This window comes from Cyprinus carpio, chromosome A7, assembly GCF_018340385.1.
Source record: "Cyprinus carpio isolate SPL01 chromosome A7, ASM1834038v1, whole genome shotgun sequence".
Taxonomy (NCBI): Eukaryota; Metazoa; Chordata; class Actinopteri; order Cypriniformes; family Cyprinidae; genus Cyprinus; species Cyprinus carpio.
Window position 1 is genome coordinate 4,278,466 of NC_056578.1, and position 27,323 is coordinate 4,305,788.

General features: G+C 38.0%; 1 protein-coding gene across 3 annotated transcripts in view; it reads right to left on the reverse strand.

The window, feature by feature from the left end:
- LOC109082965 (butyrophilin subfamily 1 member A1-like) overlaps window positions 1-27,323 on the reverse strand; it is a 190,745-nt gene that overhangs the window by 160,647 nt on the left and 2,775 nt on the right. For 2 of the 3 annotated variants that reach the window (XM_042759356.1, XM_042759358.1), the window contains exon 2: window positions 17,943-17,993. In XM_042759356.1, the coding sequence (XP_042615290.1) occupies window positions 17,943-17,991 (49 nt within the window). In that variant the 5' untranslated portion in view covers window positions 17,992-17,993. Of the gene's footprint in view, window positions 1-17,942; window positions 17,994-18,105; window positions 18,121-27,323 lie in introns of those variants that run through there. The other variant, XM_042759357.1, reaches the window with a different exon arrangement.

Below are 27,323 nucleotides of genomic sequence, written 5' to 3' on the forward strand. Positions count from 1 at the left end.
CTATGCTGGGGTGCTCGGGGTGGGGTATCGTTAAAAACCCAAGGAGCTCCAGTTATCCAATCACATCCTCAATCTACAACCTTTTTGTTGTGCATCAAGGGATTTATGTGGCTAATGTGGGTTTTACATTTTTGAATTTATGTGCATCTTGGCAGTTCCATCCAGAATTTTTTTTTTACGTGATATTCCAAAATTCACATAAAAATAGGTGGAAAGCAACATACACTGAACCAAATTATAAACGCAACACTTTTGTTTTTGTCCCCATTTTCATGAGCTGAACTCAAAGATTAAATTTATTGTTGGCCAAGCAAAGACCACAGTTGTTCTAGCTAGAAGGAAAAAAAAAAGAGGAAGGGAAGGAAGGAACTGATGATGACGACGCTTTCAGAAGTTTAGTTTCAAGCAAGAATAAGACATGGATTTATGTTTTATAAATTAATGAATAATATTGAGGGTTTTTAAAGATGCATTGAATTATGAAGATGTTTTGTGCACTTGTTATAAATGATGATTTATTTTTTGCAAGTTGTGCTGAATAATACAATTTGGCGTTTTGTGTGGATTTAAATTAAGATGGATTGTATGTTTTGTTGTTAGAAAATTGTTAAATAAAGTAGCTTAAAAATTCAGTTCTCTCAAACAACCACACGGCAGTTATATTTGAGTTAAATATAAACTGTGATAAACTCAGTGTTACATCTGTCCCCTGTGTTACAGCTCACCCCATTAGAGGGATAGTTTGTCAGAACGGAAATATTAACTCGCATAACCCGCTTCCACCACTGAATAGAAAAAAAAGCTAAAAGTTATAAACTAACTAAAAGTTATGTCACAATTCTGACTTTTTGAATGACTTTAAAACACGCAATTTTCGAGTATTAAAACGTCAGAATTGCGAGATGTAAACTCTAAGAAAAAAAAAGTCAATTTCGAGAGAAAAAAAAAGTCAGAATTGTGAGATAAAATGTAGCAATAACCTTTTATTTTTTTTATTATTTATTTAATTAATTCGCGGAAGGAAACGGGCTCCATGAGTTTTATTTGTAGTAGACAAATGTGGCTCCCGTTTATGAAAAGTGTAAAGATATCAAGCACAAACAATCACTGAGTTACAAAAAGTGTTACTACCCATCCCTAAATGATAAGAGAGACATAATCGATCAGACAGTTCGATAAATAAATAAATAATAATAAAAAACTCACCGGAGACAAAGACTCCTCTGTTACAGTAAATCACAGCAATCAGATGTAAAATAAGTGTAAAAATAAACGCTAGACTACAACAGACGCAGATCAGTGAGAACCCAAGCCTGTCCTGATTGTTCTCTTAGTTTCATTTCTAAACAGTCAGATGATGAACATACGATGTGATTGTGTATAATGATATTTGCGGTGTGTGTGTGTGTGTGTGTGTGAGGCGCGTGATATAATATTATCTCTTGGGACACGTGAAGCACATGATTTGTCCATTTCCCCTGTAGAAGAAGAAAAGATAACATGACACGAAGCGCGTTAAATTATGAGAAGAAACAGCATTCTGTTCCTGCGGAATTGGGAAATTTTACATTTGGTTTCGCATTCTGTCTTTTTTGATTATATATTAATAACAGTGTTATTGCAGTTCATTTTAACAAGCAAAAGACAAAAAGAGTGACATATTCAGGACAATGCTTGATAACTTGCATCATGTTTGTGTGTCTGTGTGTTAATTCATGGAACTATTTACAACTCTACTATATCACACTTATGGTTGATCTCAAACTCTCTGATTGTCTGACAGACAGAGAATGGCCACAGAGAGAGCGCCACCTACACCTTCAGGTCACTGATAAACTGAGGAACCACAGCTCTGGTTTTGTTTGGAATCTGAGTTAGAGTAGTTTGCTCACAACTCTGTCCTAATCAATCATAATCATGACAAGTTGAGCATCATGACATTTCTTTGTTCTCTTATATTTTTCTCGTAAAATGTGTCAAACCATTCTGGTTAGGAAAAAATGTTGCATGAAACAGAAACTTCAGTTAATGAGTTTGCATTTTCTTCTCCTGACAGCATCTAATCCCAGCCAATCAGCTGATGGCTCTGGAAACCAGCCCTCGAAAAGCAAGAAATCAAACGAGGGACAGAGGTGTAGACCAACCTGCTGAACAGCGTCTTTGGAGAGGTATCTCTCATTCTTCTGCTCTCTTGTCAAACTGATCAAGTGTTCCTGCACACATGACTTCAGAACACTAGAATAAAGCACACGAGTCATGTGTCAAACCTTAAACTTCCACAGCAAATCCAAATATTTCAGTCAAAAATGATCTCTTCTGTAACAAGCAAACTTTGACAAAACCTGACAAATACACAGACTATTCTCCTGCTTAGAAAACACTAGCAAGATCAATCGAACACTGTTATTGGGAATCAGGAATCATTTGGAAAGTCTTTGTCTATTACAGTATAAACAACACAAATGAAAGAAGAAAAGTTCATTTTCGCTTACACTACTGTAAAGTGAGCTTAGAGTAGATGAAGAGCACTTGAAAAGTTTGGCATGCAACATGATGCCACACTAATAGATCAATAAATAAACAAATAGCTGAACTGTATTTGCAATGATTATATTTACAGTATTATAGTTTCATATGGCATGGTAATAATAAGACCACACGGATTGATGATGAGGAGGGTTGATGGCCAGATAGAAGTAGTTTCATCATTTTTTTTTTCATAGTGAAATCAAGGTTTGTGTTTGTTAACCCTGTTAGATCTGAACTTCTAATAGCGTTAGAAAATAATTCATTCTGTCTTTTTTATTAATAAAAGTGGAGTTTGAAATCAAAACATGAGTTATTTTTAAAAAAAACTAGCAAAAGACCAAACTAGTGTCGGTGTACACTAACCTGCTGGACAGGGATCTCACACTTTCAGTTCTGTTCCTCGCTGGAAAACTATGATATAAAGCCAAAACACTAAGAATAAACCACACATGTCATGTAAACTACTGTTATGATATGATTCATGGTGCTTTATATCATATTAAAGCATATTAAAACAGTCATATGTTATATCATATTAACAGTCCCAGTCCCTGTTGTGGAAAAGAGCTGTCTGACATTCTGCTAAACATCTGCACTTTTTACTGTTTTATTTACTGTTTCTGATGATGCTGTTGTATTGTTAATATTGCTGTTGTTAAAATTGTTACAATTGTACGGAAACATCAATTATGAATATCTCTTAGTTTTGTAAAAGAAATGTATTGAAATAAAAACCCCAAAAGTACAATAAAAAGTGTTTGGCCGAGGCACCTTTATAAAAGTCTAAATCAAAACATTTCACACGTCATGTTGCTCCATCAGTAAATGGTAAAATTATATACAAATATGCCTTATCATATATTTTGAATCAGAAAAAAAAATGTAATGTTCCTAAAGGAAGGTCCAAGTCTTTTAGCGCTGGAGAACCCAGCAAATCAGTCTGTGTCCTGCATTCACATTTACATTATTCATGAATAAGATGCTTTTATGACAGTGACTTACAAATGAGGAAAGAGCCAACAATATTTACAGTACACAGCATCAAGTCTAGATCAGAGACTGGGATATAGTTTATGGAATAGTAGTTATAGTATGTTTCTTTCTGTCTGTGTAATAGTTGAGTGGCTTGAGAAAGACGAAGGACTGTAAAAACAATTGTTCTCTCTGCAGACAGAAGATGAATGTGCACCATTACACGTACATTCACTTTTATTCAGTTAAATTATTCCATTGTTTAAAACGAAAGTGAATACAAGTTAAGAAGGCTGTACTGTACCTGATTTTACATGCACACAAACACATACACAAGAGTATCTATATCACCCATAAAAAATATGATCAGGAAAGGACTGAAATGTGCAGCGCTGGATTTGATCTTGTTCATGTGATATTGTAGGATTGTTGGGGTATCTTGACTTTTGTTCAGCTGATGGCATTAAATTTCAGGCTGCACATCTTCAGTCCTGCTCCTGCTGCAGAGTTTAGGTTTAAGCTGGTGATGCAGAAATGAGTATGTGTATTCTGTAAATTGATGTTTCGCAGCTGCTATAGTTATCACTTAATTAGAAGCCACTGTTCTGTACATGTTTGTCTGCTGCTACCATGATCACTTAATTGAGACATTCAGAAACACGTCTGTTACATGAATTTTCATCCACTATATTTTTTTCCCCTAACACTATAACATCAGGAAATCAAACGGTTCTACAGCAGAGATGGGCAACACACACGAGTCCTGCAGAGTTTTAGACAGGCATGCACCACACAGCTGCCTGTACATCCTCTATTCATCCGGAGGACTTCTCTTCCATTCTTCAGGTGGGTTTTGACTGGGATTGGAGCTAAACTCTGCAGGACGTGACCTGTCCATCCCTGTTCACACACACTTGATCAAATATCTGAAATACATCATGTATAGACTAGGAATCAAACCCAACACCGGCTGAAGATCAGTGTTTTTGTGCTCATACTGTCATACTTGTATGCTCCTTCTGTTTAAACTGCATTGGTCAGTCAGGGCATCTGAGCTGTTATTACTCAGTAAAGGCTGACTGGATTCAGCTGGTTCTTCAGGTTTTGGGACAATCCAGGATTATAAGTGGACTCTTGTCACCTGCTCCAGGATTGAACAGAGGAACGACTGATCCAGAGAATCTGCTGCTGATGGTCAGGAGATGTTTATTCTCTGTGACGTTGTAAAACGACAGCTGACCGTCATCATAATCTAACAGAACTCCCAGTCGTTCAGGTCTCGGAGACAAACAAAACCTAATCCATGGATCAGTGTTGGTGTAAAAGCCACGAGGACCGTCTGAACACAAGAACCAGAAACCCCTTGATGGAGTTAAAGCAGATCTGTCTCTTGCAGCAAAGTTTCCATCTTTCACCACACCAATTATCCAGAAGTCTTTGGGAGGATTAGGGGAACGTGCCAGATCTACCTCCCAATAGTGACGACCAGAGGAGAATCTTTGGGCTCCAAAAGCACATAATTGAAATGGAAATTCCTCTCCAGTGTGATTATAACCGTCACGATCCCTCACAGTTTTACAGTCTTCAGTGACCCTCAGATCTGGATGTAAACTCTCACGGTCAATAGTGATCTCAACTGTGAGGAAAAATACATGAGCAACAGTTATTAATCCTCATGTGTATGAGATGATCTTTATACATATATGCATTTATAACTGAGATGATATCATACCTGCATGCTTCCTCAGTTCTTCTATATTTATGTCTCCCACAACTAAAATTAAAAAACATATAATTTGTGAGTAAAAACTACAGCTATAATTGAAAACTTCTACAGTATTTATTATTACAGCAGAAATGATTCAGTTATGGAAAGTAAATAACAGTAATAATAATAATAATAATAATAATAATAATAATAATAATAATAATAATAAGTGAATAATTGTGTGACAGTGGGAGTGTCTCTTTATTCTGATAGAATAACTGATGAAATATGATAAATTATGTAATAAATTGTAAAAATACCAAACAGAAGCATTTTCACTGATGCTTTCAGATCTCTAGATCTCGCTGTGTGAAATAAACTGGTTCATAAATATATTTGGCTATGATTGTGAAATGACGTGTGTGTGGAGGGTTCAGTGTATTTCGACTACAATACTCCACTCAGACTCAGCAAACACGTCATATTCATGTTACTGTCTGCTATAACATACATGAAGATGTTTGTTTAATGATTAGTGAAGCATTTCAGCAGTTACAGTTCTTCTGAAACACAGCAAAGAACAAACGTCTTCAAATACCTTCTTTTATCAGTCTCTCCAGAGTTTCCTCCTCACAAACTGAAATGAGAGAAAATATCAGCGGAAGGTTTAATTATCTGCTTCACAAATACTCAAGACTCTGTAAACCACATTAAATTACACTTTTAACCATCTCAGACACTGACTGGCATAAAAACACAGACAGTGCCGATGCTAGACTTCTGGGGTCTGTATGTGGGGGGGGGGGGGGGGTCGCTCGAGAAACTGTGTCTCTTCTGCGGCTTGGTACGCTTTCAGCTTAGAAAGGGTGTAGAAAGAGTGACAACAAACTGCATTAAAAGAAATTATCATTCATGTTTTCATAACCGCTGGCCAAATTCAAAAATGAAACTAATATAAATCATCTTTGAGAGCAGCTTGTGTATTTTGTAAAGGGAGGATCGGCTCTTCTTTAGCTGTATCAGGAACAGACATGTACTCCCAGTAACACGGTCTGAAAGGGGTTAAGCAGATTCATGAATGTTCCTTACTTTCTGTAGCTGGTTTCTTTCCTGCAGAACAGATCAAAAATATCAACACATGAGATCAAAACATGAAACAAAAACCTGCTGATAACCACATCTTTAAAATCTTTCAGCCAGATTATACCTGTTAGTTTCTCTCTGTATCTGTAGAGGATCAGCCCAAACAAACCCAGAAGAGCACAGATGAGAAAAGTGAAGAAAAGAGCCTTCCATGGACCTGATGGATCTGAGAAACAAAAGCAAAATGAAGCAAAGCAATGAAGCAAAACATGTCATAATAAAATATAAAGCAAAATAAATAAATTATAAAAATTAGTAAAAAATAAATAAATAAACTATTCCGGAAATTACCTATTCCTTTAATGAGGTTTAGATTGAATTGTAGTTTTTGACTCACCTGTGATTTTGAGATCTACTATTTTGCTGTCATATGAACTTTCTCCGCTCACATGACAGTGAAATGAATCTTCATCCTGATATGAGAGTTTCTCCAGCCGTAGAGAGACGTCTCCATCCTTCAGTCCACCAGACTGATCTGACCGCAGAGTCAAAGAGCTTCGGTTCCTGAAACATTCCTGGATCTCCTGGATCTTCCCATGATTATAGAGGAGAACAGGGTTGTTGAACTGATCGTGACGGTACCAGCGGATCTCCAGAGCTTCAGCACTCTCAGGAGGAGAGATCCAGCAGGGAAGAGTCACTGTGGATCCCACATGAGACACTACAGGATCACCAGGAACCTTGACAGTCAACGACACTGAGAGAGAGAGAGAGAGAGAGAGAGAGAGAGAGAGAGAGAGAGAGAGAGAGAGAAAGACAGAGAGAGAGAGAGAATTGAATTGAATTTTAACATCCTTTTATTACAAATATAATTTACCACACAATTAAGTTACAATATTCATTTATATTTAAATTAAAAAACCTCACAAACGTGTAAAAACCAAATCACCTTCAAAAACAGAGCACAAAGCTTCATTGTAACACCAAATTTCCTCAAAAGCAGCAAGATCATCCATATGTTTATAGTATCTAAAATCTATCAGTATTCTTGCTTGTACCATGTTTAAAAACAATGTAACCACATATGGTTCCAAATTTTGTTCCATCTTTTTCTTTCTACTTACATAGATGGCCAGTTTTGCCTGGCCTAAAATAAAATTCAGCAATTGACAAATAAACCTTTTCTTCCTTACATATTTACAACCAAAAACAAATAGCACCATAGAAAAAGATTCATTATAATTCTTAAAAATACTGCCTAAACACAAAAATAAAGATTCCAATCTAGCACAATTCACAAATGTATGAAAGATAGTCTCTCTCTCCGTGCAAAAAGGACAACCCACATCAATCTCAGGATTTATAATTGAAGTAAAAGCATTGACAGCGACAGCACCGTGAAGAATTCTCCACTGCAAATCACCTGTTTTTTTGGTCAACGGTGGTTTATATAATGCTCTCCACTCAGGCTTCTTATCCATACTCAACTTAAAAAAAACACGCCATGGAGTATCAGTTCTCTCATTTAACATTTTTTTGTTAAAATTAATTACACAACATTTATACAGAACTTTCCCAGTGCATGAAAAGAAATCTACACACATGGAGTCAACAACTTCAAAAAAGACACCAGAAACCCCTTCTAAATTCAAAGAAAAAAACAAACAAGGAAAAGAGTCTTTAGGATTTGGGTTGCAGAGGCCATCACCATACTCAGTCAGCAGAGTCCTTTCTGTAGCATTAAGAGTTGTTGACCATTTCTCTAAAAGCTGTGCAATCAGACGCGTTGATCTAAATCCCAAACGTTGAGCCGTTCCCTCCTCATTCTTAAAATCAGGTCCAGCTATTTCCAATAGCTGTCCCAATTTGGTGACTTTACTATTAATGAGTGTCTTACTAAGTCCTGGGAAAAGTCCACTGACAGACAAATCCAGACGTGCTCCACACATTAGAGGTTCTTCCAGTAGCCAATGAAGAGATAGTGGACTTTCTGCTTTTTTAAAAAAGAAAAGACTCCAAACTTTAAAAATATTTCTATAAAACACTGGCAGGCTAGAAGTATTCAGTTTCAATGGATCCATTAGAAAAAGAGTTCTATCCAGTCCTAAACCCTCAAGGTTTTGTAAAATTACGTATGTAACAGCACACCATTTAAAATCAACTGAACCAACTAGTAGTTTCTGTACAAACTGCAAACGAAAGGTTGCTATCCTACTTTGAAGGTGTATTAACCCATGTCCACCCTCTTCTTTTGGCAAGAATAGCACATTCTGTGGGACCCAATGCAATTTATCCCAGAAAAAATCTATCAAAATAGCCTGGATTTTGGTTAACAGTTGTGAGGGAGGGTCAACACAGGCAAACCTGTGCCACAATGAAGATGCAACCAAATTATTAATAATTAAAATACGACCTCTGTACGACATCTTCGGCACTAAACATTTCCATTTATTTAGACGACCTTTCACTTTTTCAATGACTCCTTCCCAATTTTTCTGTACTGTAGACTCATCACCCAAAAACACTCCCAAGTATTTAAAACCAAATTTTCCCCAACTTAACCCTTCAGGAAGTTCTGGCTTCCCATCTGCCCACTTACCTATCAATAAAGACTCACTTTTACCCCAGTTTATTCTTGCAGAAGATAAACCTTTAAATGTTCTAAGTAATCTTAACAGGACCTGAATATCACTTTGCCTGGTAATCATAACTATTACATCATCAGCATATGCTGACAATATAAGATTTTTCTTACAGTTTGGCAAACATATACCATGGAGTTTGGCTCTTATTTGCTGTAAGAGTGGTTCTATTGCCAAAGAATAAAGCATACCAGACAACGAACACCCCTGTCTAATACCTCTATGAACACTAAAAGGAGCACATAAACCACCGTTCACCTTAAGAATACTCTGAACGTCACTATAAAGAACTTTAATAGAATTTATAAAATTCTGACTAAACCCAAAAGCCTCTAAAACCCTCCACAAGTAGCAATGCTCAACACGATCAAAAGCTTTCTCTTGGTCTAAAGAGATTAACCCACAGTCTAAATTTAACAACTTGGAGACTTCCAAAACATCACGAACCAATGAAATATTATCAAATACTGATCTACGGGGAACACAGTAAGTCTGGTCAGGATGGATGACACTATCCATCACTCCTGCTAGCCTGTTGGCCAAGTTTTAGAGAGCAGTTTATAATCACTACAGAGTAATGATACTGGCCGCCAACACTTAATCTCTGTAAGGTCGCCCTTCCTAGGCAGGAGGGTTAGTACTGCTCTACGGCAGCTCACAGGCAGCTGACCTTCAGCCAGGCTTTCATTCAACACCTCCAAAAGGTCCTCTTTCAGATCTGACCAGAAAGATTTATAAAAATCAACTGGCAAACCATCAATTCCCGGTGCTTTTCCAGACTCCATTTTTTGGAGAGCCTTATACAGCTCTCCTGTGCTCAAGGCACCCGAGATTTCAGTGTTGGCTTCCTCTGATACCTGAGGTAAGTCATCAAAAAACTCACTTTCACCCCTGTATCTGGCTCCAAGTTCATTCCTATACAAGTTCTCATAAAAAGTAACTGCTCTCTTGCGAATGTCAGCAGGGTCAGTTAATAAACCCCCAGATTCAGAGCGCAAGGCATGGATGGCCCTGCTCTGCCCATTCTTCTTCTCCAAGTTGAAAAAGAACTTTGATGGAGCATCCATCTGGTCCAAACTCTGGAACCGAGACCTGACCAGGGCCCCCTGTGTTTTGCCACCCAGAAAATCAGCCAACTGTGTCTTTTTATTTAAAAGAGAGTACAAATAACTTCGGGCACCAGTTGTCTCAGCCATTTCTTGAAGTTTTAAAATGTCAGCCTCCAAGGTGTTCATACTCAAAGTTATCTCTCTAGTGACGTTTTGAGTGTATTGTAAACAAAAATTGTTTTATTTGGACTTTTCCAAAATCCCACCACTGCCGTAAAGATTTAAAAGAACTCTTTGTAGTTCTGAAATCATCCCAGAACAATTTAAACGTGCTCTTAAAATATTTGTCACTTAACAAATTGGTGTTCAGCTGCCAGTATGCACTCCTTGGTTTAATAGAATTTAGAAACACAGAACACTGCACCATACTGTGATCAGAGAAACTGAGTGGTGTAATTAAACATCTTCTTACAATATTACAATGATGCTTAAAAACATAAAATCGATCAAGTCTAGCCAGAGAAATCACACTGTCACGAATATGAGTCCAAGTATATTGTCTTTGTTTCTCGTGAAATTGTCTCCAGATGTCACACAAATCGTGTGTCTTAACAAGCTGGGTTAATAAATTTCGAGAGGGTAAATGTGGTTCAACGTGATTCCTGTCCAAATTTGACAACGTACAATTAAAATCACCACCCAAGAACAAATGTTCCTCCCCACAGCATTTTTGTAAAACCGAGCACAATGTATTCAGAAAAACAATTCTTTCTACTGCTGAGGTTGGAATATACACACAAATAAAAACTAAAACAAACTGTTCAAAAGTAGCTCTTACTTTTAAAAGCCTACCTTTAACTATTTCCTCAACCTGATAAGAATGTGGACTGAAAGTTTTAGCAAAAAGAATGGCCACCCCTCCACTAAGTGAGGTTTTGTGGCTCAAAACTGAGACCCCCCCCCACTCCCCTGCCCAATCAGCGGCATTCTTTAGGTCGCTGTGTGTTTCTTGCAGCATAACAACATCAATTCTCCTCTGTTTAACTACCTCAAATATTTCTGCTCTTTTTTTCATTTCTCTTGCACCATTTACATTCAGCGTTGCAATATTTACTTCACTCATCTTTAGAAAAGAAGAAGATAAAGATGAAAACAAGAAACATAGCAGCACTCCACCCACACCAACATCAATAACGAAGCTGTTAGGCTTTCTCAGACTCTTCATTGGCATCATCAGAAGTGAATTTTCTCACTATCTTCTTTAAACGATACACCTCTTTGTTGGTAAACAACCCCTCCGACATAAAAGACTTAGTTTTACCAACAAACTGCTTAATGTCAGGAAAATACTCATCAACACGCACCCCTCTCTTATTTTTGGTGGCTCTGAGAAAAAGCTTAATGTCATCCACTTCATAACTTTGGCTAGAAAAATCACTCTGAGATAAACTGACACTGGAATCGGAAGACTCACTGCCACTTTCCATTCCGTCTTCACCATAAACCTCCTCTACATCTACTTTCTTAGCCTTAACGGCTTTACACTCAACAGATTTTTTTCTTTTAGATGGAACTTTGAATTCACTTTGGCCCGTCTCCATTTCAATGACATCACCAACCAAAACGGGCTGACAAACGTTGACCGCGCTATCGCTTTGTCTCTTGTCCGTCTTAAAAGCAGACTTACGAGACTGAACATTCAAGCTTTCAGCACTCGCAGTGGCCGATGCATTTACATCAACCGCATCTTTGGGATCAGTTTCCTGAATCACATTCGCTGCGCCCTCACTCTCAGACGAATCCACAATAGTTTTTCCTCCTCCACTGCACCTGTTTCTGCCACAGGCGGCCCAGCCTCAACAGGCTCGCCTGCTGTAACATCATTCGCTGAGTTGTTTACTTTATTTTTAACAGGGCAAGCGCGGACCAAGTGACTCGTCTCCCCGCAATTAAAACATTTCATTTTGTCCGTTGTAACATAGATAACATAGTCAAAATCATCGGCTTTAAGATGCAGTGATAGATCGAGCTCCTCGTCATCTTTTAAAATCATGTAAACGAAACGTCTAAACGACACCACATGTTTCAAGAGAGGCGAACCGCAACCAATTGGTATCATCTTAATAGGTGACACCAATTTGCCATATCGAGACATAATTCTCACTAATGTTTCATCACTTATGAAAGGGGGAACATTTGACAGCAGCACTTTTTTGGACGGTATGGAAAGTGGAAGGACTGGAGTAAAAAGATTGTCAACAACAATTCCAGTCTCAACCAACTCATTTGCCTTTTCTACAGAGTTAAGAAAAATAACTATAGCACTATTCATTTTAGAAGCTGACATGATGTTCTCATGTCCTATAACTTCTCCTACAGCTAGACAACAGTCTTCCACGCTCACCGCGGACGCCACTTTAACACCGTGGCGCCGCGTGAGTTTACTCAAAAACTGCGACCGTGGGGCCGTCATACTGGCCGCTAAAAGAACACGGCAGCACGCGGCCCAACAACAAGAAAATAAATCACCAACAATTAAATAACAGTAGCCCAAAGCAAGGAAAAAAAAAAAAAAAAAAAAGGAGAGATTCACTCACAGTCTCCAATTCACACCCGCACCACTCTGCCACGCGCACGCCCAACAGTCACACCGGAAGTGAGAGAGACAGAGAGAGAGAGAGAGAGAGAGAGAGAGAGAGAGAGAGAGAGAGAGAGAGAGAGAGAGAGAGAGAAATAAAGAAAAAAAAAAAAAGAGAGAGAGAGAGAGAGAGAGACACTCAGTGAAATATACAGTGGTGAGGCTACATCCACTTTCAGCTGTGGCACACCCAGTGAGAAGCTGGTCATTTTACAAATGGATGTTACAACAATAATAATAATACCAAACATCTTTATTTAGTTTAAAAAATATTAAATATTTAAGAAACATGCTAAGTTAACATACTTCTTTAAATGAAAAACAACGCTACAGTCAGTTTATTCTCCTTCGAAAATGTGTGTTTCAGGACAGAATATCAATCTTTGTTTTGGTGAAACCCGCCCACTGCCAGTTTACCCAGTTACCCAAACACATTGTATTTCATTTCATTCATCATCAAGTGCGCTCGTTTCTGTTTTGTGTCATCAATCTGGCAACCTGCGCATAAAGTCTGAGGAGGAGGGGCCGGGTGAAAAAACCCTCTCCAGTGTTTTGAATTTGGACTGCAATACCTAGTTCACCCACTCGGTGACAATCCTACATACAGCACCTTTAAACATGAGTTTCACAGTCAAGTTTCTTCATTTTTCCCTCTTCCTGTAGGTGCATACATACGCTTGTCAAAATGATGATTGGTCGCTCTGTTAGTCATGTTAAAGACGTAAGGACATAAATATCAACCAGAATCAGATCAATTCTTTTAAAAGTATATACTGAATATCTCAATTGAAACTCTGAATCCGAACCGTCTACAAATGAATGGATTTATAGATCAGAAACCGAAGCCAGTCGTGTTTATCATCATATTAGCACAGGTACAGTGTTTTGATTGGCTAAACAGATGCGTCCTGTGAGGAAAGAAACACCTCTTCTCGCTCACCCGCCACCCTCCTGCGCTCCTCGATCTTTACTCTCCTGACAGAGACACTCAATCATCAGATCAGCTGCTGTAATGCTTTACGATGAACTTCCTTTAGTTAACGCAAGTTAATGCATTAACTAACATTAACAATGAGCGAGACATTTGTTACAATATTTATTAACGTTAGGTAATAAAAATACAGCTGTTCATTGGTATTTTTGTTAGTTCAGGTACGAATGTTAACAAACTTTTAATTTTAATAATGTATTAGTAAATACCAAAATTAAAATGAATGTTAATCAATGCTTTCAGAGTAATGTATATTAACCCTTCATGCTGTATCTTCTGTTGGCAATTTGACATTTTTCATACGCTACGCTTCGCCACCACTGAGACATCTCTCCCTCGCCTCGATGGTTTGTAATGTTTGTAGTGGTATTTGTAGTGAAAATCATTAGAATTTCTGTGATGGTTTCTATTGTTTTGTCAGCAAGGTCACCATGGGTTTGTGATGTTATTTGCCATAAATGCAACAGAATTGCTGTAATATTGTGAGACAGTAGCGACTGTTTGTAGTTGTGGTGGGCCTATTTAGGAGAAAATCCAGGGCCGTTTTCACTCCCAGTCCGTCCCTGCTTGAAATAATAATTTCTTAACATTAAACATTGACTGTCAGTTTTTATTCACCTGTTTCTCGTCGTTTATCATTAAAATGTATTAAAGTAAACAGTGTTAATTACATCGCTAATGTCATAGAATAGCACGGCAGGGCACATAGTAAGGCAGTGTATATGCCACGGCGCGGCGGTAAAGTTAGCTTGACATTCACTGGACATTCGGGTTTTTTGCCAATTAAACTCTTTGTGGCTGTTATGTTTTGAGCCCAAACTAACTCAGATAGTCATAAATATATGCCCTTTACGTTGGACAAGGCTTAATTTCTAGGGGAAAAAATTAAAAAATTAACCATTTAAATTATTTAAATAATTTAACTACATGACATTATAATATAAAACCAATAATACAATGTTCAAAAAACATCCGTGTTATTGCACAAAGCTCCACTTTTGGAATTACCATTTTATGTGTTTTATAATAATTTTACAACTTTTAATGTATGCAACAATATAAATCCATTAAATGACAACACTATTTGATCTAAAGGAATCAAATCAACTGTAAAATATTCAGAATATTATTCCCTTTGATACATAAGGCTTGCTTTTTCAGATTATATCTTTATTGTTTTTATATATAGTAGTGAATCCATATTTTTCACATTTTATATACTGTACCCACTTTAATTAAACTCTGACACTGTTTGAGATTAAGTTATAAAACCAGCTGTAAAATATTCAGAATATTACTCCCTATGATGCACAAGCCCTTTGTTTTTTTTTTCAGATTATGCCTTTAGTATTTGTTTTTTATTGCAAGAATATGAAAAGTAGAGATGCAAAAGCCCTTAAATTCCATCTGAAATTTTCTTCTAAAATCAGGAGTTGTATCCCGCTCCCATGTTTTGGTACAGCACTATCACTTTAATGGCAATCAATGTTATTTTCTTTGTCAAATAACTTCGTTATATTTATATATTATATAATGCATAATCTCAGGGGGAGAAAAGTACAACGCTGTCACTTTGGATGTACCCTAAAATAAAAATTCCTGTATAAAAAATCACTACATAACATTAGGACAGTCACATAAATATAAAAAAGTTTTAGAATTTTTATTGTTTTTATAAGCTTCTTATTTAGTGATCTCATGTTAGCAAGAGTATCAAAATATATTTTAAGACCAGGGTTACAAAAGGTAATATATGATGGTTTATTTTTATTTTTTATTTTTTAACTTGTATATAAAGCTTTGCTAAGATAATTAACAGAATAATCACTTTGTTTATCAGTAAAATTATGGGTTTTAAAAATAAATTGTAAATTGAAGGCTTTGTTTATTTATTTATCTTTACGTCTATTTTAAAGTCAACCCTAAATGAAATAGAAAATCACCAATATAAAAATAAATGTTAAATATCTTAACTGATATGTTACAAAAGGAACACTTATCACAAACGTTGAGTATTTCTGCTAACAGCTGCATTTATAGGATGACATATTAAGTTCTTATTTTACTTTATTATATATATATATATATTATATATATATATATATATATATATAAAAAAAAACATTAATATGCTAATATCCAAATGCTATGCCAAGGCATACAAAGAAGTTTAAGATATACTGATTGACATTTAGGATTGGATCTAACAGTAAAGGAGTTTCTTTAAAACTGTTTGTCAGAAAACGAGTGACCAATTACACAAAGTTGGGGATTTTGTAGGGGTTGTATTATTAATATTTACATATGAGAATTGGATTAAAATTATTATGCCACTGGGAATAGCCTTAATTAAAAAAAAAAAAAAAAAAATCTAAACATATTGTAATAAAATTAGGGTAAGTATATATTTGGCCATTCTTGTAGGTAAACTGGTTTACAATGAACATGTTATGGCCGAACCCAGTTCTTCATGTACAATGACTTGTTATTATGAGTGATATTTCCATTGTTCATATAAATATCTGCTGGGAGAAAAATTGTGTTTGTACAAAAGTTACCAGTAAAATAATGCCTGTTTGTGATAATTGGCCAAAAATGATATGCGACAATATTGAAAATACTTGTTTTGATAATTTTTTTAAAATATATATATATATATATACGTAATTCAACAGGGCAAGGCAAAGAGAGATAGTCCAGGTACACAGGCAGGAATCAGGGAACAGGTAACAATGAGACACAGACTAGACTAAGAAAACAAGATAAGGCTCAGTATCGCAGCTAACAACTGGGAGAGTGAGAACCACAGAACAATACTTGAGACCAGACAGAAAACAAACACGGAAAGGCTTGGTAAGTAGCTTACACTCGGAGAGTGCTCAACGCTAAACAATACTGGGCAGTGTGTGAGGGGAAGTCCAATGCTTATAAAGCGTGTCTGTTGATTGTGCTGTGTGTGTGTGTGATTGGTCTCCAATGGAGCATGGGAAATGTAGTCCAGGGTGTATTGTGTAGTGTGAGGGTCTGTGTTGTGGATGATGACCTCTGGTGGTGAATTAATGGAATTTCAATGACCAGATCATGCCTATATATATATATATATATCTATATATATATATATATATATAATATATATATATATATATATATATATATATATATATATATATATATATATATATATATATAGTATAGTTTTTTAAGCCAATTAATTTTTTATAGTTTGGTTAAATTTTGTAATAATGTTATGAGGTTTGTTTCTCTCAGCTTATATGTATATTTTTCAAGTATCTTTAATCAAATTTTTGAGCATATATCATGTTTGGAGGGGATATTGTTCACATAACAATCCATACTAGTATATTTGTAATCATGCCTGTTGTGTACTTTCAATATTTACCTTCCATTGTGTGGGTTTACTGTTGTGATATATATACATGGTTTCAATATTGTTTTTAAAAACAATAAATGCACAATCTGAAAAAGCAAGCCTTGTGCATTATAGGGAATAATAATCTGAATATTTTACAGTTGGTTTGATTCCTTTAGATCAAATGGTATTGTCGTTTAATTGGATTTATATTATTTGATACATTAAAAGTTGTTATTATTATAAAAAACACATAAAATGGTAATTCCAAAAATGGAGCTTTGTGCAATAACAGGGATGTTATTCTGAACATTTTATTATTGGTTTCATATTATAATGTCACGTAGTTAAATTGTTTAAATAATTTAAATGGTTAATTTTTTTTACATTTTTTCCCCTAGAAATTAAGCTTTGCAACGTAAAGAGCATATATTTATGACTGAGTTAGTTTGGGCTCAAAACATAACAGCCGTAAAGAGTTTAATTGGCAAAAACCCCGAATGTCCAGTGAATGTCAAGCTATCTTTTCCCGCCGTGTACAGCAGCCCCATCTGCGCGACTGTCTTCTGATAGTTAGCGAAGCATTAACACACAATCTAAACTGAAAAAATAATGGCAGGTTTGTCTCATTTTAAATGAGTAATAAAAAACTGAGATGAAAAATTTACTTAAGCCAGAAATATAATTTTACTATGGTTAAATAAATGTTCAGCAATATCTTCAAAAGACTTTTGAATTTTGGCACACTTTTTTTCTCTATATAATGTTGATATGGTAACTATGCTGTAAAATTTGGTTATGCAAGCATGTGTGGATATATTTAAACCTCGTGTGTTACAACTCACCCCGCGTTACAATGTGCCCCGCTCCCCTACTCTATAAATATATGAATATTTATCTCATCGGGTCTGTATGGAGTATTTAAGCATAAAACTGAATGAGATCCAATGGTGTTCTTACCTGAAGTCTCTATGAGGAGAGTCAGTAAAACGATAATAATCGACAGCATTCCTGTGAAAATACAGACAGACTCCAATAAAACAAACTCGGAGGGAGATTCTTCCAGAATAAAATCACAAAATAAGACACATAATCGACGTTCAGTGAGGACCACAAACTCCACCGGAGACTAAGAGAAATCAAAACAAACATTCAAATATAAGAAGACACAAAATCCGGAGACCTAAGTGCAAATTGCGTGCAGTGCAAAGGTGCTGATTTCTCCCGATTTCTCCCGTTTTACTTGTCGCTTTCTAAGAATAACGATGCCTCAATAAAACAGACGTTATCAGATGATGAATAACACTCATAGTCGGTGTGATTCTGATGTGATTTTATGTGATGATATTTGCGGTGTGAACACACATATGTGCAGTTTGTGTTGTTATGAGGAGACTGAATATCATGGAGAACACACACAGATTCAGTCGCTTTAACACGTGACGCGTTTAATTAATAATCACATTTTATAGTTTCAAGGGAATAATCGACAGTTATGATATTTTTGTCATAATCGTGGCAGCCCTAATCTAGATAAATATCATATTTTAAAAACCATAGATGGGTGTGGATGAACATATTAAAAACCCTAGATTGTGTGTTGATGAACTCAGTGGATAGCGTTTCGGAGAATAAATGGATGGAAGCACAAAATCTAGTTTAATTGTTATAAAAAACCTAAACACGTTAATGGACAAATTTAATATTACAAATTAATTTAATCCTAAACTCAGTACACTTGAAAAAAAGCACACAGGTCAGTCTGACTGCTGCTCTGCTCCTTTTGATCACTTCTGCTTCGTCCTTCAGGGAAAAGCGCTGTCTGGACACTCTGCTAACATCTCCTGTGTTTGACTGAAGAGAGAGGGTCATACGGTGAAGAGTGACTGGACCCCGCCGGACCTGCTGACGGATTAACTCGTGATCATTACAGAAAGAACGAGAAAAACAAAACATTTTACATTCATCAGAGGTTTACAAAAGTGGATCCAAAAATATTGGTGCACTTACGTCACGTATCAATCAAATCAAGTTTAGATCAAGTGTCTGTATATCTGCAGGATCTCGTACCCCTTCACTAACATCACTGTTCTTCATGTCTGAAGTCTCAGTTTGTTTGAATCAGCTGTGGTGGTGTGGTGGATAAATGAAGTGAGCTCACAAGACCTCCATTTATAAAGAAAAACACTTCACAGCATTTAGAGTACTGATTTAATTAATGTGTCTTTTAAATTTAAAAATTGACAAAAAAACAATCATCAATCAATCAAATCAATAAAAGTGTACTTCAATAAAGAGTTATAAAGAGTTTTATTAAAGAAATCTCGAAGGTCAGTCCAGTGACGTGAATCATCATGCAGCTTTCGAGTGTAGACTGTAATTTCTGATTATAATTCTGATTTTTCTGTTTGCTTTCGGTGTAATTGCACCTTGCGAACTGCTGGGGCTCTCGTCTGGAGTAGAAACTACTGTGTAGAGAATCAGTTACTCAGTTAAAAGGATCAAAATCACTGGGATTCTTCACAGGTTTTTTGGACAATCCACGGATTGTAATCCAACTCCGAACAACAAGGGAGTGAACAGAGGAACGACTGATTCCAGAGAATCTGGCTGCTGATGGTCAGAGGATGTTTTCTCCTCTCTCTGTGACGTTGTGAAAATGACAGCTTGACAGGGATTCATATAGCTAACAGAAATCCCATTCGTTCAGGTCTAGGGGTCAGAGAGAGTGTGGGATCCCTAATGTTTTTACAGTCCTTAGTGGAACATCAGCTCTGGATTGTCAAATATTACGGTTTAATAGTGATCTCAACTGTGAGGAAAAATAAAGCAACATGTAATAATTCTCTTAACTCATGTGTAAAAATGGATTGACAAAATATATGCAGGTTATAATTAAAATTGTATGAAATATATATAATATATAACTGAGATGATACCTGCATGTTTCCTCATTTCAGTCTATATTGGCATCTTCAACAACTAAAATGATAAATACTGTGCGAATTTTAGGAGACAATGAAAACTACAGCTGTAAATTAGTATTTTCCTAAACATTTATGCATTAATTCCACATGACTGAAAGCTGTATTAAATATATTCACCATCATTGTTATGCCCCTGGTATACGGTAACCCAAGCAAATGGAAAATAAAAATATATTTTCTATTTGTAAAATAATAATTTTTTGGTTTGTAAAATATAACAGTACAGTCAAAACATTCTGATTTTGGATTTGAGTCCACAGTGTGACCCAACTTGAGGTGATTATATTGTGTGCTTGTGCGTTCCTGAATGAGGACATGGTTTACACCTGAGCAGAATGGGGCATTCTTTGTGTAGAGTTTTGCAGAAACTCTTTGAAGTTTAGTGGGTCACTTCAGCAGCTGCCGTTATCTAAAGTATGCACAAGATAAAAACTTCTTCAAATACCTTCTTTTGACCGTCTATCCAGAGTTTCCTCCGTCCACAAACTGAAATGAGAGAATTTCATTTGGAGGGTTAATTACTAAGTTATTTACACAAATTACTCCCACTTAACTCAAACCTACAATAAATTCTGATGTTAAGCTGATGCTTTACATTTACATATACTCATTTAGCAGAAGCTTTTATCCAAAGTGACTTACAAATGCGGAAAATAGAAGTATATTCATATGTATTTTGGATGTTAAAATGGATGCACATGTAGTTTTACTTACTTTCTTTGACTGGTTTCTTCCCTGAAAAAAAAAAATCAAACACTTAAGCATAAAATACATACATAAAAAAACCATCTGAGAATAAAATTATTTCAGTTGTTCAGAACTAGATTGTACCTGTTAGTTTTTCTCTGTATTTGTAGGGATGAACCCAACTGAACCCAGAAGAGCACAGATGAGAAAAGTGAGGAAAGGAGCCTTCCATGGACCTGAGAAACAGAAACCAGGGACGAATCCAAACACTTTCAAAAATGTAGAAAAATATTTTTGAAGCTTTTGACTCATTAAATGCTGTTCGAAACCCATTTTTCTTCTGAACACAGCACTGAGAACACAATATATGGGGATTGTGTTAGATTTTATTGATTGGATGGTAAAGTGCATAAAGGAGACTGATGACATCGAAGAAAAAATCGTTTCAGTGGTGGAGCAGAATAAAAAGAAAACATGATTCAAGAATGTATGCTAAATGAATTATATTTATTAGATCAATTATATTTGCTTAAAATAAAACTTAAAGACGGAAAACCTTCAGTTAAGGTCACAGAAAAAAAAAAAAACTAATGGAAATAATCACAGGCCTAGCATTCAAGCAAACTTGATCACTTTGTTTGTGTTATCTACTAATATCCATGTTCTCTAACCTGAAAGATACGATGCCACTGTATGTTCAGTCCTTCCTTCTTTTAACTCTCCAGCTCTGAGAGAGATGAACATGAGACCTGTTGAGCGTCTGAGAGAGAGACGCGCCGTCCCAGCTGGTGGACAGAAGAAAATCTCATCTGCTCCACGGGGACTGTGAGACGCTCCTCCAGGGACGAGAGCCCTTCCTTCATCTGACGTCCACGTGATACTGCGGGCTTTGGATGCCAGTGTGCTGGAACCTGCAGCTGATGTTCACACTCCCAATCATCTAGAGGCCTTGGAGACGGACAGGAGCGGATCCTAACGCTGACTGAGAGGAGAGACAGATCTGTTCAGATCTTTTCCTGACACAAAAACTAGCCTACATAAGTATATTGTCTTAGACACTAATTGTGTTCTGATTTTTGAAGATTTTTTTGTCTTTTCAGGGTCTTGTGAAAACACTTCAACATGTACAGGTAGAGAGCTGCACGGGATTTGAAACAAACAGTTTTAAAAAGTTAGCCCAGTTCTATGAAAAACAAAAACACAGACTTGGCTAGTGTTAGGTAGACTGTTAGGTTAGGCTAGTAGTAGAATAAGTTGACATGCACTTGCAAAAAAGTTAAATAAAAAAAACAGCAGAATGTTCATCAAAAAAAGTGTTTGCAGATATCAAGCAGATAGTCTACTTATACTTATGACTGCTAGTTGACATAAAGTTTATTGATAGTTAATAGAATGTCTAAAAATAAATATCAGTTCAAGGTGTTTTCCAGTGATATTATCTATATCTATAATATCTATATATATCTATATATATATATATATATTATTATTATTTTATTTTTTGTAAATATTGTTTACAAACATTGCAGAAATCGTTATGCATGGGATTTTTGGGCTGTCAAGATATCAGATTTTTGCTACATGATTAGGCGTGGCCAAAATATTTAATCATAACGATATATCGCTATTTTTATATAAAAATCTTTTGGGTCAAATTCATCACTTTATTTTCCTTGTGTTTTTTTTAATTCCTTTTTTGTTCAGTGAATCAAACGGTGAACCATTAAACTAGGGCCTATGGGTTTTTACCTGATCTCGAATCAGTTTTAATGTATTTGTAGACATGTTTTTTAGTCTTTTGATTGGCCATCCATAAAACAAACACAAAACTGCAAATTAATACAAGAACACATTATACAGACACTTCTTATTAAATGGTATTTGATGATTTGTTGATTTTTTATGATTTTGATGAATTGCATTAATATATATTATACCTTCAATAAAACATTTGCATTTGTTTTAAAAAGCTGTTTTTAAGCATGTTTTGGCCTGAGGTTTGTTGTGTTTACACAGTTTTGACCAGCAGGCGTCACCAGCGAGTATCGTTTCGAGTGTCCTCAATCTTAGTCATCATTATGCAGGAGAGAATTTTCTTAATGTTTGACTGTGTTTGACTATGACTTTAAGTGAAGTGTAGATGCTTGCTCCACCAGTGATTTTGAGAAACACCTCTTCACTGCTATATGAATTTTTCTCCACTCACATAACAACGAAATGAACCATCATCTTGTACTCTGAGTTTTCTCCAGCTGTAGAGAGACATCTCCATCCTTCCGTCCCACCAGACTGATCTGACCGCAGAGTCAAAGAGCTTTGGTTCCTGTACTGTTTCTCCTGGATGTCCTGGATCTTCCCATAATTAAAGAGGAGAACAGGGTTGTTGAACTGATCATCACGGTACCAGCGGATCTCCAGAGCTTCAGCGCTCTCAGGAGGAGAGATCCAGCAGGGAAGAGTCACTGTGGATCCCACATGAGCCACTACAGGATCAGGAGGAACCTTGACAGTCAACGACACTGAGAGAGAGAGAGTGAATTTTAAGTGAATTATTAATTTACTACAAATATTTAAGGTGCAGTCACACTGACAATTGTTCTATTGTGTGAATTTTTCAGTCATTTTATTAGGGGATCCCACGTCATTGGGAATTCTGTGTGAGGGTGAAAGATTTGAAACAGGTTCAAGTTTTTCATGCGGAATCTGCGGATAATAGTTCTTTGCTCATTCATTACTGTTATTTGGCTGGCTAGTGTTTTTAAAGGAAAAATTCTGCTTGTATTTTGACTTAGTGGCCATAGACATGCAACCAGTAGTCGAGATAGTGTGGAGTTTAGTATCCCCTTAAGGAACTCGAGCATTTAACTGTTCATGAGGTAGATTGGCTGGGGGAAGAAACTGTTCTTGTGCCTGGCTGTCCTGGTATTTGCGGCTCTGAAGTACCGGCCAGATGGCAGAAGTTCAAAAGGGGGTAACTTGGGATGTCGAGGGATCCAGAGTGATTTTCTGAGTCCTTTTTCCTCACTCTGGATGTATACAGTTCTTGAAGGGGGGGCAGGGGGAGCATCAATAATTCTTTCAGCAGTCCGAACAGTTCTCTGTAGTCTTCTGATGTCTGATTTTGTAGCTGAACCAAAACCAGACAGTTATTGAAGTTGGACAGGACACAATGACGGCTGAGTAGAACTGTTTCAGCAGCTCCTGTGGCAGGTTAAACTTCCTCAGCTGGCGAAGGAATTACAACCTTTGTTTGGCCTTTTTAAGTGACGTGACATTCAGCCAAGTATGGTGACCCATACTCAGAATTCGTGCTCTGCATTTAACCCATCCGAAGTGCACACACACAGAGCAGTGAACACACACACACTGTGAACCAAACACCCGGAGCAGTGGGCAGCCATTTTTATGCTGCGGCGCCCGGGGAGCAGTTGGGGGTTCGATGACTTGCTCAAGGGCACCTAAGTCATGGTATTGAAGGTGGAGAGAGAACTGTACATGCACTCCCCCCACCCACAATTCCTGCCGGCCCGAGACTCGAACTCACAACCCTTCGATTGGGAGTCCGACACCACATTTTGCTATAACATTGATTCAATTTAACAATGGAGTCAATGTGATTGTCCCACTTCAGGTCCTGAGAGATGGTGGTTTCCCAGGAATCTGAATGACTCCCACTGCAGTCACAGTGCTGTTCATGATGGTGAGTGGGGGGAGTGCAGGGGGGTTTCTCCTGAAGTCCACAATCGTCTCCACTGTTTTGGGCGTGTTAAAATCCAGGTTGTTAAGACTGCACCAGACAGCCAGCTGCTCAATCTCTTGTCTGTAAGCAGACTTGTCGCCGTCCTGGATGAGACCGATGACTGTAGTGTCGTCTGCAAGTCTGGGCTAGTGCTTAGAGAGTTTGACTCCTAACCCTAAGGTTGTGGGTTCGAGTCTCGGTTCCGGCAATATCACGACTGAGGCCCTTGAGCAAGGCACCGAAACCCCAACTGCTCCCCGGGCGCCACAGCATAAATGATACCCACTGCTCCGGGTGTGTGTTCACAGTGTGTGGTGTTCACTGCTGTGTGTGTGCACTTTGGATGGGTTAAATGCAGAGCACAAATTTTGAGTATGGGTCACCATACTTGGCTGTATCTCACATCACCTCCACTTTCAAACTTCAGGAGCTTGACAGAGGGGTCTTTGGAGGTGCAGTCGTTGGTGTAGAGGGAGAAGAGCAGTGGGGAGAGAACACATCCCTGAGGGCACCAGTGTTGGTGTAGCGGCTGTTTTTGACATGAATTTCCCCAGTCTCACTAGCTGTTGCCTGTCTGTCAGAAAGCTGGTGATCCACTGACAGATAGAGCTAGGAACAGAGAGCTGGGTCAGTTGTGGTCTGGAGGGCTCTTGGGATGATGAAAGCCGAACTAAAGTCCACAAACAGGATCCTCACATAAGTCCCTGTTTTGTCCAGATGTTGCATGATGAAGTGCAATCCCAAGTTGATTGCATCATCCATGGACCTGTTTGCTCGGTATGCAAACTGCAGGGGGTCCAGTAAGGGTCCAGTGATGTCCTTCAGATAAGCATGAACCAGTTTTTCAAATGACTTCATGACGACAGACGTTAGAGCCACAGGTCTGTAGTGATTAATTCCTGTTATCTTGGGTTTCTTTGGAACGGGGATGATGGTGGAGTGTTTGAAGCAGGAAGGGACTTCACACAACTCCAGAGATCTGTTGAAGATCTGTGAAATGATGGGGGCCGGCTGGTCAGAACAGGTTTTCAGACAGGCTGGTATAACACCATCTGGGCCTGGTGCCTTTACATCATCCTCACTGATTTGAAGTGCAGGAGTGGCAGTTCACGGGAAAGATTTGCTTTATTAAAGTCCCCGAGAATGATTAAAACAGAGTCCGGGTGTTGTTATTCTGTCTCTGTGATCTGATCAGCCAGTTTCTGTAAAGCTCACGTGCACTTGTAGAGGAATGTAAAAACTCACAAGAATGAACGAGTGAAGCTCCCACTGTGAATAGAACGGCTTGCAGTTAATAAAGAGTGCTTCTAGATCTGAACAGCACATCTTCTTTAACACAGTTACATCTGTACACCACCTTTCATTGATGTAGAGCAGAAGAAGTTTGAAGCACCAGCTCGCTTCCCCCATCTGCTGCGCATCCAGAAGTGTTTGATCAGCGCCGCTGCTCCGACAACATCTAAATTTCGAATAATCGAAAACCGGTAGGAGACTTTTTGATGTGTTCTTCCAAATGTTCAACAGTTCATATCTGGTGAAACTGATTGAGTATGAAAAACAAAAAAAACAGGAAAAACTAACAAAAACACTAAAACAACTGGAGAGCGAAACAACTCGGCTGCCATGTGCGGCGTCATCAGCGCTCCTAGCAGTGCCCGCCACGCTTTCGCCGAGGCGGAGCTCACATATGATCTGGGGTTCACATATGATCCAGCGCCTGCTCTCTGGGATTGGAAGCCCGTGCAGTGGTTTCTTCCCCCAGGGGAGAGGGCTCGATGCTCCACCTGTCTTCCTCCGAGGAGGAGGTAGATTTGGAGGGTGTCGATGAGCTCACCAGTTGCACAAGGATATTATGTTGAAACATTATAATGAGCAGCATTACTGGGGATCTGAGCTCGCGCTGTCTGCTCTCGGGGGCCTGATTGTGCTTTTCCCACTGCAAAATGCTCTGCTCTCGCCGGGGACACCCCGGATGAGTATGTCCGTGTCTGTGATCTTGTAGTTCCAGTCCCGCTGCTGCTGATGCACAGCGGCGATTGAGATTGCAGGGATCGCACATGATCTGGGGGCAGGTTGGAGATGGCTCTTCCTATTTCCACCCGCATTCCCTAGATCTAGGGCTCTTTCTTGGGGTTCAGAAGCCCGCGGTTTCTTCCCCCTCTGAGTGAGAGCTTGCTGCTGCAGCTATCTTTCCCTGAGGAGATTGATATTGTTTTATAACCAAGTGGCTCGCGCGCTTCTGAGGCAATGCGTGCATTACATAATTCTCGGTTTTTAATATGAATCGTATCACACCATACTGTGTGTTTCCCTGTCTGATTGTGTTTGACTGCATTTAATAATGAGGAATTAAATGAAGTATTTCATCTGACTATGAGAAGTTAGATATACGGGAGCTCTTGGGATGAAAATTTCTCGAGTGAGAGCACATGTTTACCTCTCTTTCTCCAAAGGGGCTGCTTGGCGGGAGCAGTCCCAACCTACTGTGTTCTAGCTTCTCATTCAGGGACAATCACCTCATTCATTTAGCGTCACTTCTCGTACTCCCCAGAATTTAGAGTCAGAGTAGTGCTCCCAGGCCAAAGGCTTCTAGCAGAAGGCATGTCTACAGACTGTCATTCTCACTGGATAGTCTTCGGCTAACATGTCCTGACGCCTAGGGTACAGGGACTTCTGAGGGCCAGCCCCCTCTGGGAAAGAGCAGTGTACACCTCATTATACGGTGCCCGTCTCTCCTCAGTGCCCTCGGGAGATCGATCTGCCAACCCTGCCACCTACAGTGCTTCAGGGCACAGTGGTCTCTGGCGAGCGCTTCTCTCAGTCACCACCTTATCCCACACCACTTATCTGGGTGAGGTGTGGGATTTGACCACAATGCAGGCACGTCTTTCTCCTGCTCGGATCGAGTCGAGTGAGAGTGAGAGAAGG